Here is a 16446-nt window from a genome sequence, read left to right as displayed (position 1 = left end):
ATTATATAAATATTTACAATTTATAATAAAATAAAATCATAGATTATATAATAATACATATATGAAAGAGAGAAAAAAAAAATAAAAAGAAAGAAAGTATATAGGTTAAAAAAAAAGAATATATTACAATCTGTTTCTGATCAATGGTAAGAGCTATTGCTTTTACATATAACAACGGTATCGATTGTAATTAATTAGTAAATTTATTAATTGTAAATAAAAACAAAATTCCGCACTACGTTCAGGGTTAACGAAGCTGCGTAATTATCTCCGTTCTATTCTATAATTACGCCCTTCGCGCTGATCACACGGTACATTATCACGGTTACGTTAAAATCGAGGTTGCGGCAAAAGTGTATCGAAGTGCGAGCGAAACGAGAGCAGTGAACGTGCTTTCGCACGTATGTATGTACGTAGGTAGGTATGTGTATACTGGTCACGCGTGGATATAAAATATAAAGCGGACAAGAGCGGTTGCACGTGTCAGATCAGAATTATCCGCGCAAACCGGGGGTCCCGTGGCACGTGATCGGGGTACCTCGCTTAGAAAGCAAGCCTATAGGGTTTCTCAGAGGAATGCTCATTTAGCAATCACTCTACTCGCTGGCCCCGAAACGCCGTCGCGATCGAGTAAGCGCGAGTTGAAAGAACGAAGCCAGGAACAACCATGTACGAAAGTATGTTGAAATTTTATCAACAAATTATAAATTGGAATCTATGGATATTATCGCTTATCATATTTAGAAATTATTTATCAATGATAATAATTAACAGCTCTGTATATACAATATTTATCTCTATTTAATTTATTAAATTTTATATTATCGTAATGCATATATGTGTAATTTTGTATAAATTTTTTTGTTCATAATTCAATAAATTAAAAATCATATGAAAATAATCTAAACTATATCCTAAAAAAGGCTAGTAATGTATTGCTTAGAAAACCTATAAATTTTTCATAATAGACAGAATTATAATAATTAATAAATAATAATAATAATCATCATATTGAGACGTAGATCGAATTTGGAAATTTTGACTAAATAATAATTAAATAATTTAGATAAATCGATGTTTAAGCATTTTTTTGTGGACACACAAGAGAAAGCTCTGTCACTTAAATTTCTTTAACAGAGATTTAGTTTAAGACTTGATAATAAAAATGTTTAATGTAGAGAAATTTGTCGACGAAAGAGATTGTGCAGTCTCGAATTAAATTTTCTTGTATATCAAATGTAAAGGAAATTTATTCCGAAATATGCTAATCGAGATATACTTTCGTTATGGTGACTCCCGTTTTTTTTTAGCATACTCTATGTACCGAGCACGTAACGTAACGCAATAATATAAGCGATATCCCAATTATACAAGCAGAAGCCGGTACAGGTAAAGATGCCGTAGGGAACATATAGACGATGCAAACAGTTATATACTTTCACTTGAATCTCGTTTAGCTTTAACAAGCTACAACTAAGATATATACAGGGTATTCACCTTTTTATTCTAATTATAATAATAAATAATATATATATAAGAATTAAGTAATTCTTAGAGTGATTTTTAATGATTCTTGATGTTCGATCATTTAACATTCGTTCTTGTTTTTATATTTTAAAGATTAGAGAATGTTAAATGTAAAAAATTTAATAATTTCATATATAATACAAAAAAATATTATAATATAATCAGGGTTGGGAAGTAACGCGTTACTTGTAACGCCGTTACCGTTACATTTACTTTTTTTCGGTAACTGTAACGGTAATGGCGTTACAAATTTTATTTGTAACGGAAAAAGTAACTTCGTTACATTTTCCGGTAACGAGTAACGAATTTAACAGTTACTTTTATCGTTACTTTTTTCAAATTTTTTGACTTATTTAAGATATTATTCTTGCTATTGTGCGTGATAAAATTTTTATCTTAACCGTAAAGCCGTAAGCAAATCGACCAATTAGCATTCTTAAAATGTTGTAAAAATGCTTGAATGTGATTGATCAACTTATGGCTCTTGCAGACCAGTGCGATGACGCGACGCGCGATATCCAATGAGAGCTTTATCTTTTCGGAAAAGCCGAGCTCTCATTTACTACCAGTTCTAAGTACCTTGCAACGAAAATTAGAAAATCTCAATAAATCTGACCTTATAGATTGCTGTTCATTAGTTGAAGCTATTCAGCGAGGTTTAAATAAAAGGTAACTTATTAATTTGATTAATACATATGTTATTTAATTTTAAATAAGGATTTAATTGAAAAATATTATTTTATTTTAAACTATTGATTCAAAAGTATTAATTTCAATAAAACAAACAATGTCGCTTAATTTACTATATTTGATTTTAGATTTCTTACAATATTTGAAACAAAAGAATTAATAATAGCAGCATGTTTATATCCAAAATTTAAGTTAAACTGGTTAACCGGAGAAAAAAGAAAACGTGCTGAAAATTACTTGGAGGATTTATTGGGAATCCGATCAACTGAAAATTCTTCAAAAGCTGGAAAATCTGACGATCACGATGATTTTTTCATTTTTGAGCAAAAAACGGTGCAAAATGAATCTGAACAAGAAGAATTGCAACGGTTTTTAAAATCAAATAATTGTAATATAGAAATGTTAAACGACTATCCAAAACTTAAAAAACTTTTTATTAAATATAATACAGCTCTACCAAGCAGTGCATCTGTAGAAAGAATGTTTAGCATCGGTGGCTCTGTATTAACACCACAAAGAGGGCATTTAAATGATGATACTATGGAGCAACAAATTTTATTAAAATTTAATAAAGAATTTCGATAAAATTTAATCATTTATTTTGTAATAAACCTTGAATGAAATCTTGCTTACAATTTTTTAAAAGTTTTTCTTATGCAAAATAATTTATTAGTTTGTATTGTAAAAAAGTAACGGAAATTGTAACGACTCGTTACTTTTTAGTAACTGTAACGATAACGAGTTACTTTTTAAAATTAGTAACGAGTAACGATAACGAGTTACTTTTTAGAAAAAATAACGGTAACGGTAACGAGTTACTTTTATAAAGTAACTTTCCCAACCCTGAATATAATCACATATCTTAGTCTCTTAGATCAGTTTATCTTCATACGTAAAACTTAATTTTTCAATCAAATTAATCAATTAATTAGTCAATTCATCTCGGTAGTTTGCCTTTCTCCTGCTAATGGCAATTATAAATGTTGAAAATAACTCGCTCGAAATTTCGCTTCGGGTGATTTTATTGTTGCTGACAATAAGATTATTCATTGCTGCATTGGATGCAACTGAATTCCCAGGCATATCGTGAGACGAGGATGACATTCACTTCTCTATTTACGATGCGCTAAATGTTTATAAATGATATTTCTAAGATATGCATATGCGTTTTTCGCACAATTTTTTCACGCCGACGTTTATTTTTTAATTAGTAAGCCAAAACTAAATTTTAAAAGTTACACGCATTTTTTTTTAAGGATACTATTCTTATATTGTATAAAGTAGAGAATACTTAGAGTTCAGTATCGTAAAATTAATGAATATGCATGAATTATGCATTATAATTAAAATTTTATTAAAAAATTTATTTTTGCTGTGACTCTTTTCAACATTTATAATCGAAAAATGAAGCAAATATATGCAAAATATTCTTTTTCTAATAATCTGAGAGAATTAATATTACGATTGAGGAAATCGCAACACAAGTTTGAATTAATTTCATTAGTTTTTCTTAAAAAAGTGAATTAAATCGCACTAATGCATGGATGCTCTCAATTCTCTATCTCATATTGAAAGTTTTAATGAAATAGCAGAAATTCGTTTCAATCTTTCTTGTAGCTGGATTTAAATAGAAGATTTCGCGCGTCGCATCATCTCTCTTCCTATAAATTAAGCGCAAATACGAACGAACATTCTCTCGCCAAGTCGCGCTTTCTCTCGTATTCAACCTATATGAAAGTGACACGATTCCTTATTCATTGATTGCTCTGATCATTGTATGTTTGTTTACCCTCGAATATTTTATTATTGTATATCTTTTCTCTGACTCTTATGAATCAGAGAAAAGATATATAATAATAAAATAAAATAAAGATTTTATTTTTTATTACTCAGTAATTTATAATAAAAAACTAGATTAAAAATATTATATTATGATAGATTAAAAATAAATAGAATTATGTTACGATTTGGCTTTAAAAAAATCTAATAATTAAAACATAAAGAAATCTGCGTCTTTTCAATCTCGCATTATAAACACAATTACGAATTGTAAAGTCACTCTTATAATATTTCCGTTAGATATTTATCTCAAAAGATTTTTCTCATAAACTTCAGTTAAAGTTAATTATAGTTATTCCGACTTTTTTATAGACGCGACTAAAAAAACAAACGGAATATTATTTCAGCTTTAATTTCATTAACTTCATTAGCTATAATTAACATTGATGATAGATTGGTCGATAGTATAAAATCTTTCATTTTAAATTGATTAGATTTGAAAAAATGTAGCAAAAAAATATTTCTCTAAATATATAAATTAAATTGAGATCTTTTTACAGAGAATATAAGCCAATCAAACTTTTATAAATTATACAAGAGAGAATGTAAAATGTATGTTCTTATTAAAAATCAAGATACTATTATTTATATATCTCGCGCTAGACACGTAGATCCCAAATGACACAGGCACAGAAACTTTTGACACTGTTCTGTCACGTGGAACAGGATTGACAGGGATAACAGTGAGGAATATCCGTCGATTCTGTACGTACCGGATCACACGGAACGTTATTCCAGGCTTACGTGATTTAGGGATGCTCAACTCGCTGACAATTCGCGGTGCACAGTACTCGACATGCCAGCTCCCAGCTCACCTCGGACTGACTGTACGGGGCCCGAGAATCTGAGACCACCGTTGCGGGCCCTTGCGATCGCCGCTTGCTTTCACTTGGCGAGTACCGCAAGCGGTACCGCCGCGTGAATCGTTGATCGCTGATAAAAGACACGGATTCGATACGACTTAATGCGCGCTGCTACTCGCGCGATGCTTTGTATAAAATTCATATGTCATGAATCAAGTTTATATATAGTAGTGTGTTCAGTTACGTATAGATATTATACATGTACACACGTTTAATTGTATGTGACATTCAAATACCCCTCGTATTCTTGACATTTTCTTACTATTGTATAATATTTCATATTTCTGATATTGACAAAATATCTCGATATCTCGTAATAATCTCGATGTATTTTAATATTGATATCTAATAGTGTTGAGATACCGAAATAATTATTTTAGAACGTCATAATATCTTATACACAATTCTTTTTGTATTATCAAAATATTATATATAATTATTACTACATTATTATAGAACACAATCGATGATTGTGTATGTGATATATTGTTGTAAGATGTGAAAATCTCTCATACGATTATATCGCGGGATTGAGGAGAATTGCGAATTTATTTTAAGAAGAAATTTTTCTTACCATATGAGATACGATTACACGCAATCTGTCTTTTAATTTGTAATATGTATATATACAAAGTTCTCGTAAAAAAAATTATACATATATACAAGCGTAATATTACCGCAGTGCGGGAAAAAAGTTAATATATAAAATAAGATATATATAAGTAGAGCGAATTTGTTGTGTGAGAATTTTTAAAATATATTTAAAAAAACCTTCAACATGAATCCTCATCCTCGGTGGGGACGTCTTCACGGTGCTGCTTCGGATTCCATCGACGCCAAAGTAATTCTCTCACTGTGAATTCGGATAGTATTTCAGGGCTAGTTGTACTGATATCCCGCGGTACCGATGATGGCCATAAAACTTGCGCAAAGAGTATCTCCTGTTGTCCAAACAGTAGTCAATAAGAAAATGTGTAAGAAAAATGATATGTGATTGTATATCTATATTTTAAATTATTATATAAATATACAATTGCTTATACCTTGGCAGCGGTTTCGGAGAGCCTTTGCAATCCAAACAAACTGTTCCATGTGGATCTTGTAGATAGAGTAGAATCTATAACTAAGGAGTCTGCATTTGCTACTTCGACTATGACAATATAAGATGCATGAAAGAAAGGTGGTCCTTCTTTATAGAGCACTAAAAAATAAAATAAAAATATATATATGTATATGTATATATATGTATGTATATACATATACATATATATAGTTTAAAGAGAGATTTTTTTATTATTATTATTATTATATTATCTAATATATATATATATATATATATATATATATATATATATATATATATGCGCGTGTGTGTGTAAGTAAAAAATCTTTCGAAAAAAAGAAGATAATAGTAAAAATATTTCTAACTGACCAAAGTTACATACACATACACAAAATATTCAACAAGATATTTTCAAAGAACAAATGTTTAAACAACAAATACTAACAAAAATCACCGCCATATTTCAGGCCAGGCTTGACCACCCATCCTTTGCTTCTGTAATAATGATAAACCACATATTTCTGTAAGAAATCTGGTTTCTCTTTGCAAAAGTATAACCATGCGTTATTAATGTCCAACAGACTGCCGTCAAAGTGAACTACTTGTAGGCAACCTAATCCAAAGAGAAGAAAAAAAGTCTCCTCGAATGTGAGACGCAGAGCCTCTCGAATGGGGAAACCTTCGCTCTCGATTTTCGGCTTAATATCTTTCAAATAGTTTTCAGTATCCGAGTCACTGTCTGGTAAAACCAACAGCTTTCCATGCTGATTATCATTCTCATTCGCGCAATCGCTTTTGAAATCGTAATAGTTTAATTCGCAAAGTTCTTCCTCCTCTTTCTTCTCTTCTGAGCAGTTTTTATCATCGTTAGGTTTTGGTGAACTTTTGATATTGTCAAACTTTTGATTATTAATGATGACACACACGTCGTCTTCCTCTGCAGAGTCTAGAACAACTTCATCAATTTCTATATCATTTATGACTTCGTCTTCGTTTCTTTGTTTATTTTTATTCTCATTGCAATTCAGTGGAATCTCGATGATATCTCCGATATTCTTTTCCTTGCTATCCGAGACATTTTCTTCTTCGCATTTAGCATTTATTTTAACATCTGCAATGTCACAGATTTTCACTGCAATTTTATAATCAATTTTATATCATTATTTTCATTTTACTTTATATTTTTTATATAAGAATGATTTTTTTATTCTATTAATTTACATTGAAATATATTTCACATATTAGGAAATGTTGTCTATTTGCACCTTCATAGTTGGAAGAACCAGAGTTCAATTCCTTGACGTCTTTTAGCCAATTTTGCCTACGAAGCCACTGTCTATTCCGAACAACTGGCGGTGTTCCATATCTTGCTTTACCAAAGGATGGATAACTGCGTGACAATGATCCTTTACCAAAAAATCCCTGCAGATGGAATATTTATTTTTCATTGCTATTCATATCAAAAATTAATTTTAAAACTTATCCTTACCATAGAATGCACTGCATTGATCTCTTCAGGTTCAATTATGCATGACCCCATATCTGTGAGATGTGCTGTATATACTGGCCATTCTTGTGTTTCATCCAATGGAATAGGAAACGGAAATTGTGGTTTCAACTTTATTCTTTTTTTCTTTCTTGGTTCTCGCAAATTCATGTTTTAGCTGTATAAATAAGAATATAAAATTTTATGATATATATGTTACAACATCGAGACAAAGAGATTTAAGAGATTAAAGATTTCAAATAATCTAAAGTATACTAAAATTAGATAACATTTTTGTTACCATTATAATATATATGTTGCATATATAATTTACATATAAAATATAAATATAAAATGCTAACAAGATATTAATAAAAAACATTAATTTGTATGTGCTTACAAAAAAAAAGAAAGTTATAAAATATATATAATTCTAGCATTAAACACACATACAAGAGAAAATACCTAACCTATAAAAATAGAAGATGTTATCACGGTTTCTTTGTATCCAGAATTTTCTCTATACACAAATTTAAAATATATATTTTTTAAACACAACACAATATATATGAAGAAACTGTTATAAAAATTTGTTTATATAATTTATTATCAGTTATTAAAAGATGTATATCGTTTCGAATGACAATTAATGATCTCCCGATTCCCGATTGTTATCTTCGGTCTTTGGTCTTACGTCAGGTCAGGTCAGGTTAGATAAGTTAGGTAGGACACATACACAACACATAATACGTTAATATTTAATTATATCATTAGAATTTGTTTTCTATTCATTTACCACATCTATTTTTCAACCCGTTACAATAATTTACAATAATAACAATGATAAAAGCGCAATCTTAATATAAAATATAATCTGTAATTTGTCTCTCTCTTTGGTTACATATAATTTATTTTTTTATATTTCATCATAAAATACATATAAAAAAGACGTACATATTTCAATATTATAATGTAAATAATTAATAACATCCTGTAACATAGAATTGGAAGATTCAGCAAAATTTTAATTTTGGATTCTCAAACTTGGATTCTCACTTGGGTTCTCAAGTCTTTGAAAAAGACTTTTTCAAAGACTTGAGAACCCAAGTGAGTTTCTCAAGTCTTTGAAAAAGCTGATTAAATCAATCGTATCCTTTACAATATCAAATGTGTAATAAAGCCTACATAATTTTTATTATATCGATTCTACCAAAATGTAAACACAAAGTTTAGGCATATAAAAGAAATATCTTAACACATTTTCAATGTTCGATAAAAAAGAAATGTCTTAATCTTTTGAACAATCTATAGGTATAAAAAACATATTTTTTATACCTAATAATCTGTGTAATTTTCGCTTTTTTTTGTAAATACCTACATACAATAAAAGACAAGTTTTCCGTACCTAATTTTTCAAACATCCTTTAAATATTTTTTAGATTGCTCATTTCGCAGCTATATCGAGCATCTCTGCCACGTCGACAATCTTCTCCCGCATCTTTCCCAGCTGTTTACCACGCTCTTGTTCAACGCGATCGATCTTTTGCCAGTCTCCATAAGATACTACCTGGATGCTCTTGGCTTTCAAGATATCGCGCACACCGTTTGAACCCGCTTTATTCTCAGTCGAGGATGCCAATTCTTTGCACATCAGATTGCCGACTTGGAAAGCGTCCGTCATAGTCGATAGGATAACGCCGACCGGTCCGGTGGCTGCCCATCCAGCGCTGTAGAGATTACCGTCGACCTTACCGCCCTTATTCACCACACGTCCCTTCCTCGCGTCAAACGGAATCGAACTATCTATTTGAGCGGATTTGTAACCGATGCTACGCAGAGCCAAACCACAGGGGATCGTCTCGAATTCGTCGGTCGCCTCGGCCACTTGATCTTGAATCGTATCTCCTCGCAGACAATTCACTGCGAATCTAACACTCCGCAGCTCGTCGCCGCCATGAAATTCGATGGGACTTCGCAAAAAGATCGGATTTAGCTCTTTAGCATGCGTGGAGTCGCTCACGGATTCTTCTAAAGATTTCAACATGAGTTCCGTCAGTCGTTTTCGCGGTCTGGCTAAGGTCGGCACGATATCTCGTACGCCCGTGAAGTCTTGCGGTCGCCAGAGTTTCTTACAGTTCTCCAACTTAAGGAGCTCGCGCAGTTCCGCGATTGTGAATGCGGCTTGCAAAGGTCCTCTTCGTCCAACCATGGAGACTTTTTGCACTCTACTACGAGACAAACGTTCCAGGGCGAATGATGTAATGTCGGTGTTCTGAAATAATGGAAAGAAATCGGAGATAGTTTAACATTCTAAATTAAAAGTTACTTTCATCACGCAATTGATAAAATTAAGTGAAGATTTTGTTTTAAAATATATAATTCAATCTTAGAATCTTTTTTTCATATTATTATGAATCGTAAATATTCATAAAATTCCTAATTTAATAAAACATTAGTTAGAAATCGAGAGTTACCTTAAGCTTGTCGATAGGTGTCAAAAGAATTCTCGTGATATCTATAGCTACATTGCCCTGACCTAGAACAACCACTTCTTCCACGTCTAAATTAATATTCAATTCTTTGTCAGCTGGCACTCCATTATACCAACCAATGAAACATCGACCTGATATTACATTGTTTAAATGTTCACCCGATATATTGAGCAATCGGTCTTCTTGGGCGCCGTAAGTCTAAGATAAAAGTTAAGAAAAACAATTATTAATTAAAATATTACGCTAACTTTTTATTACATACTTAACAAATATGGTATAAGATACTAGATACATACCAATAATACAGCATGATAAAAGTCACGTAACTGATCGACGGTAACATCCGTGCCGACATTAACATTGCCTAGAAACTGAACACGTGGATTGGTCGCGGTTTTATGGAATGTATTGATAACATTTTTCACTTCAGGGTGATCCGGAGCAACACCGAAGCGCACCAAACCGAAGGGAACAGGTAGTTTCTCCAATATATCGACTCTCACATCACCTGAACTCTATTAATCACAATTTGATACAAATATTTCATGTAATTTTATTTTTCGTGGGATAAATATTCAAATTACTTTAATAAATTTATTTTTTTAACAATTTATATATATAATGCTATATATGTATATATTGTTATTGGTTATAATTAATCTATTGCTATTACCTTCAGCAACTGCTGGGCCGCATAAAAACCTGCCGGACCTGAACCGACAATGCATACCTTCGGTATGTGCTGTCCGGTGGATAGGAAGCGAGTGCAATTCCTGATAAGGTAGCATTTCATCTTAACGTGCGATGGCGTCGATCTAAATCTAAAACGTGGCACCGGATTTTTTACGAAGTTACAATACGCCTCCAAAGACTTCGCCGAGATCTCACACAACACCGTTTTGTTATTTCTATGGAGAAATCGCCCTTTTCTAGAAAGCGAAATCTCGGTCACCACGTTCTATGCATCAAACATGATCCCAAAACATCGGTCATCCGTTGTTACAAAACAAACGTGACCTACAAGAGTGTCGACCTTGAATCTGAAATTATTTATTACTCCATGTTATTTATCATTAAATTATTATCGCATAAAAATATCAGATATGAAAAATTACATAAGAACAAAATTAGATTCTTTTATTCATATATTGTATATCAAGATTTTGGATATCATATTTTTTTATATTTATTTAAGATATTAAAACTATTCTAAATTTTAATTAATAAGATCTTTGTAGATTAACAATTTTCTCGCTATAATTTGCAAGAAAATAAAGAAAAACTAGGATTATTCAGAAATAAAAATAGAATATAAAAATTTCTATACACTTCTGGACAAAAGAAATGTTTCTCATATTTTTAATCTCTGATATAAATATATAATTACCATTTCTGTTTAATATTACTTGCCCATGCATGCGATCATTTTTTCCATTAATGACATTTCGTTTTACATTGCACATTTTACAAAGCTTTATATATGTATGTGTTATCCATAATAAAAAATGAAATATTTACAGTGCAAATGATATTTATAGATTCATAATTATTAATTATCTTTAAGAAAGAGAGACTGTATATATAATTTTAATTATAAATATAAATAAATTAATATTTTTATAATTATACAATCACATCATGAGAATCACATATAGAATTTCTGACGTGATGAGCGTACAGTTTGATCATCAAGTGATTAAGTTGTATTATCATGGGAAACTGGTCACATTCTAGAAAAAAATTGCGTTATAAATACCGGATGTACGTTAATAATAACTATAAATAAGCGCATTTTTGATACGATTGATAATAATCTTTATTAAAAATCAAAATAATTTCTCGTTAACAAAAAAAGTTAAATAGTCGTTCAAATTTGCAGACCTAAATATATTTAATGCAAAAGCTTTAATAAAGAATTGAAGATTAATTATTGACTCCAAATTTATTGTATACGTACATATTAAATTTTCACTTATATTACATTTTAATAGTAGAATAAATAACAATCGTTTCGATTTTTAACGAGGAATATTGCCCTGTTTATCAAATGTGCTTATTTCTGAACATAATTTTATTTATTTGTTATTTATTATAAATTATTATTGATTAGTTTATTTATAAAATTAAAAAGAAAACATAAAATACTTTGAATTGAATTTATATTTGTACACACTAATAAAATTAACGAAATAGATTTTTTCTTGTTTTTATGTGTTTACAAATCTTACCATATAAAATCGTTATAGGTATTATCGACCAGATTGTCATATTATCTTTGCGTGCATTATGCGACGTTGTAAGTATTTCGCGCAAATCATTCAATACTTTGTCATTACGTCTATAAGTCTCCAATTTTATGCGATAGCCTTCGTTATCACAAATCTCTATAATAATCTTATCGAAGAAATCACTCAGGAGATGTAAGAGACCAATGTTCAACTGCGTTAGCAAAGAGTAGCCGACGAGAACGAGTGTTTGTCCGGTCCGGAACTTTTCTAATCGATCGTAAAATTCAGCGATCATCCGATGACTATCGTAATTGCGAACGAATTGGAAGCACAGTATCTCGTAAGTTGGATCAATTTGTTGCGTCTGCTCTCTTGTAATTTCTGCCGTTGGGAAACATATGGTAGATTGTGTATCTTGTACTATATCGTCGATTTTATTTAATATCTGGTGAATTTTCGAGTCACAAAAGTGCGAGCTGCGTACTTTGTTAAACGATCTTCCCATTTGTATCTCTAAAGTTTTCGGTGCCCGTAAATGCCACTACAAAAGGAAAACAATCATGTTGTAAATGTATCTGTTATTATTATTATTTTTTTTTTTTTCAAAAAATGCAGTAAATAAAAATTTCTTATTTTTTAGCAATAATGTATAAACTCCTATAAAATTATTCCTTCACACATTCAGTAAACATTATTATTGATACAGTTAGAGAATATTATTATTATAAAACTAAAATACATTTGTATTGGATGATTGCATAAGTTCGTGCCCGATTTTCATAGATGGCATTAAGTTACTGCATGGCGGAGTTCTATTGTTTTCGTGTGGTAATTGTTGCTTACACCGAATAGATGACGTTGTCTTATGTCAATTTAGCGTCAGACATTGTTCAGATAAGTCCATTTGTGCATAAGAGAAATCATTAAAAATGGAGAACGAAAGGTGCATTTGCGGCATGTAATGCTATATGAATTTCGGAAAGGCGTGAGTGTTGGGATTGCACAAAAAAATATTCAAAGCGTTTATTTGGACCGCGCTCTTGCTCTCCGAACAGTCAAAAAGTGGTTTGGCAGATTTCGAAATGGTGATTTCAACATGGAGGATCAACCCCGCTCTGGACTGCCTTCTGGCATTGATGATGACATTGTGCATGCCTTAGTGGAAAGAAACCCAAGGATTACAACTGAGGATATTGCTGAGAGGCTGAACATCGATAATTCAACCGCTTCTCGTCATTTAAAAAAGCTTGGATACATTTCCAAACTTGATAAGTGGGTGCCGCATTTCCTGACTGAAAGGAATAAGCTGCAGGAAAACTGCAGGAGTTGCAATGGGAAATTCTGCAGCACCCGCCATATTCTCTAGATATTGCGCCTTCAGATTTTTATCTGTTCTGGTCTTTGCAGAATAGTTTAAATGGCAAGAATCTCAATTCCGAGGAAGCTGTCGAAAACCACCTTACAAATTTTTTTCAAGAGAAACCAAGTTCTTTCTTCAAAAATGGAATCGACAAGCTTATAGATCGTTGGAAAACCATTGTAGAAAAGAATGGAGACTATATAATTGATTAATAAAAGTGTTATCTCTAAAATATAATCTATTGAAGTTTATATTTAAATCGGGCACGAACTTATGCAATCACCCAATAGATCGTTGTTTTCCAATTGCTGGGTTTAATTTTCGAAAATTTTATGGAAGACTTTTTAATGGAAACTTTTTAGTCTGTCGCAAATTTTAAGATATGTCTTTTCTAATTTGCGATTTATACAGAAACACGCAGTTAAAGAGTTTGCTTACAGTGTAAGATTTTTCTGCTGGCGATTCGATCTCCCTCACTTCGGAACATATCTGCGATAAATGTTCTCTCGGTTCTAAATCTTGCTGCTTGCAACGCTCATTGTAAGAATCGACACGCCATTTTTTATTCATGAAACTACTGTTGCTCTTCTCTAATATTTCCCGGCCGACTATCTCGTTCGCGGAATCTATTCGACTCAATCTGTAATCCCTGAGATATTTATTAGCGACAATCCGCTTGACGTGTTTTAATTCGAAGAGGATATCGTTGTATCTTTCCGCACGAAACATACTTATGTTATCTTTTATGACTTGGCACTGATGATGCTTGAAAAATTCGTTACATTCCTCCAGTCTCCGTAGAAAATCACCCGGAATATCCCGCGGATGGTACATCGCTTTTGTAGGCGATACGTTACCGCAGTGCTGCCAGAGTATATTCAAATATGGTGCTATGTAATCTCTGCCCTTGAAATTTATACAGACGACGTACATTTCAGAATTTCCTGGTTTACTAGACGCCGGCTTCGTTACGGTGACCCGTTGGAAAACGCAGGATAGCAGATACATCAGGCATACGGATTGATGCTCGAACAGGGTGAAGAGCTTCAGAAGAAAATTGCCACCTTTTTGCAGGAGGTGCATACAAGCTACCGTTTCGCACAAGTGCAACTGCGCTACGGCGCTTTCTTGCTCTCCCGGCACGTCCGTGCAATCTACACTTCCATCCGCGGTGATAAGGAGGATTTGTTTTCCTCCATCGAGGAGTTTGCATCTCTCTATCAGAACGTCTAGATTTCTAAGATCCATGATATCGCCCGTATTGTCGGCGCCAAAGCACCAATGCTTCATCGTATGCCTGATGAATCTATCATCGGCGACCATCCTGTTGTACGAATTTCCCTCGCAGTAAGGATTCAACGTGGTGGCCAACCAATTCCATCGTACATCGGGCGCGTTCGTCTTCAACCAGTGATTCAGGGCAGTCACAAAGGCGCCTGGTGCTTCGCACAAATGCACGGAGGTGAAATTATTGCCGTTTTCTTCGCGACAAATCTCGTTTAACGGAACCAAGAAAAAGTTAGAAGCGATCTCGTAAAATTTACACCAGGCTTGAGTCACGAGTTCTCCTTGTACGTTTTTTTTCACAGCGCTCACAATGTCGCCCGCTTTGTTCATCTGATTCGTATGCTGCTGCCATTCGCATAGATTAAAATTGTTGAGTCGACTCTTCATCTCGTTTAGACTATCCTTCAGCATTTGCAAATTATCCAACCGCCATGGCGGTTCCTTAAACATAGACTCAGACTCGGGTAACATATATGTCTGTGTTTGTTCTTGACTGACCTCCGAAATTGTAAAGTGCTTTTTAAACAATGTTTCTATGCTATATGTTAGCTTAGCATGTCTACTTTTATCAACTTTTTTATTCTGTGGCAGTTTTTGTTGTTTCACAGAAAAACTGTTCCCCTTCTCCTCCGTCATGATGTAAAATGTACAATTAATATGGAAATATAGCGAAAAAGTGATTGAAAAGTATTTTTATCCTTGTATATATTTATGATTTTCTATAATTCATATTCAGTATTCTTCTTGTGAGTTACCGTCCATTGTTTTTTCAATTTCTTGATCCTGGAAGTTGTAGTTGTTTCATGACAAGATTTATTATATATCTGTTACAACGTGATATCGAAGGTCGAGCAGATATTTTGTTAAAATAACTCTGTATATAAAATATGTGAAAGATAAAACTAACTCGCATGCAAATAGTCTTCTCCTATTCCAGTAATCCAATGTATATGATAAAATTGATAAATTTTTAAAACTCTAAAAATAATTTTTAAAATTCATAATACATGTAATACTAAATTTATTATATAACTGTAATGTTGTAATGTAATTAATGTATTTAACTGTATATTGTTCTTTTCTCTGTTATATTTTTACACTTTCAGTGCCTAAAATAAATCCGTTTTATTTGTTTGCATTTTCTACATCTCATTTCCTCCCTTCTATTTGTTTATCGTTTATTTATTTAAAAATCGAATATGTACACTTAATCCCGAATTTAATAAAATGTAATAAAATGCATCTCCAACAAGCAGATTTTGTGAAAATAGAAAGACACAATAATGTGCATGTTATGTACAATTAAGAGATACTAATTACTGAAATCTCATTAAGATTCTTAGAAAAACCTGTTGCTTATATCGGAAAGATTATTTACGATTTTGAGGTTAGTTGCACGATGTACCGGCGTCGTATCAGCTGGCGGACGAGAAAAAAAATACGACTTACCTTTTCGGAAAAACAAGTGTCGCCATACAGTTCAGCTGCGCAGAATATTTCTTCTAAATTGGGTCGAAATATTATCGTCTCTAATTTTTTTACACACGTATTACATCAACATACTTGTTATCGTACGTTATCGCGGCTCGCGGCGATATACGCAAACGTCAC

The 16446-nt window shown here is 32.2% G+C and overlaps 3 protein-coding genes across 12 annotated transcripts in view; all 3 read right to left on the bottom strand.

Moving 5' to 3' along the window:
* LOC138933843 (uncharacterized) overlaps positions 1–5764 on the bottom strand; it is a 23776-nt gene extending 18012 nt beyond the window's left edge. For 3 of the 5 annotated variants that reach the window (XM_070296888.1, XM_070296889.1, XM_070296890.1), the window contains exon 1: positions 5691–5764. In XM_070296888.1, coding sequence (XP_070152989.1) covers positions 5691–5709 — 19 coding nt within the window. In that variant the 5' untranslated portion in view covers positions 5710–5764. Of the gene's footprint in view, positions 1–4769; positions 4986–5690 lie in introns of those variants that run through there. The other 2 variants (XM_070296891.1, XM_070296892.1) reach the window with 2 other exon arrangements.
* On the bottom strand, positions 5511–8957 carry Tsen2 (tRNA splicing endonuclease subunit 2). Of its 3 annotated transcripts, none has more exons than XM_070296896.1 (6): positions 8874–8957; positions 7472–7646; positions 7248–7404; positions 6428–7114; positions 5963–6120; positions 5511–5860 (listed from the first exon to the last, which is right to left on the bottom strand). In XM_070296896.1, exons 2-6 carry the CDS (start codon positions 7637–7639, stop codon positions 5693–5695), a joined length of 1338 nt encoding a protein of 445 aa, XP_070152997.1. In that variant the 5' UTR covers positions 7640–7646; positions 8874–8957; the 3' UTR covers positions 5511–5692. The 3 variants fall into 3 exon arrangements, with proteins under 3 accessions (XP_070152997.1, XP_070152998.1, XP_070152996.1); XM_070296897.1 differs by lacking the exon at positions 8874–8957 and adding an exon at positions 7939–8232 and having other exon boundaries at positions 6428–7093; XM_070296895.1 differs by lacking the exon at positions 8874–8957 and adding an exon at positions 7939–8166.
* On the bottom strand, positions 8913–16446 carry Dare (NADPH:adrenodoxin oxidoreductase, mitochondrial). Of its 4 annotated transcripts, none has more exons than XM_070296894.1 (5): positions 16285–16446; positions 10634–11000; positions 10257–10475; positions 9943–10158; positions 8913–9740 (listed from the first exon to the last, which is right to left on the bottom strand). In XM_070296894.1, the coding sequence occupies exons 2-5, from the start codon at positions 10751–10753 to the stop codon at positions 8913–8915; spliced, it is 1383 nt and encodes a 460-aa protein (XP_070152995.1). In that variant the 5' UTR covers positions 10754–11000; positions 16285–16446. The 4 variants fall into 4 exon arrangements, 2 of the variants coding, with proteins under 2 accessions (XP_070152995.1, XP_070152994.1); XM_070296893.1 differs by lacking the exon at positions 16285–16446 and adding an exon at positions 11348–11536; XR_011447044.1 differs by lacking the exons at positions 8913–9740; positions 9943–10158; positions 10257–10475 and adding exons at positions 11348–11690; positions 12189–12729; positions 13987–15618 and having other exon boundaries at positions 10821–11000.

Source organism: Polyergus mexicanus, unplaced genomic scaffold, assembly GCF_030449975.1.
Source record: "Polyergus mexicanus isolate NDT 795.1 unplaced genomic scaffold, iyPolMexi1.0 SCAF_6, whole genome shotgun sequence".
Taxonomy (NCBI): Eukaryota; Metazoa; Arthropoda; class Insecta; order Hymenoptera; family Formicidae; genus Polyergus; species Polyergus mexicanus.
Note: the sequence above shows the minus strand (reverse complement) of the source record. Positions and strands in the feature narration are given on the sequence as shown.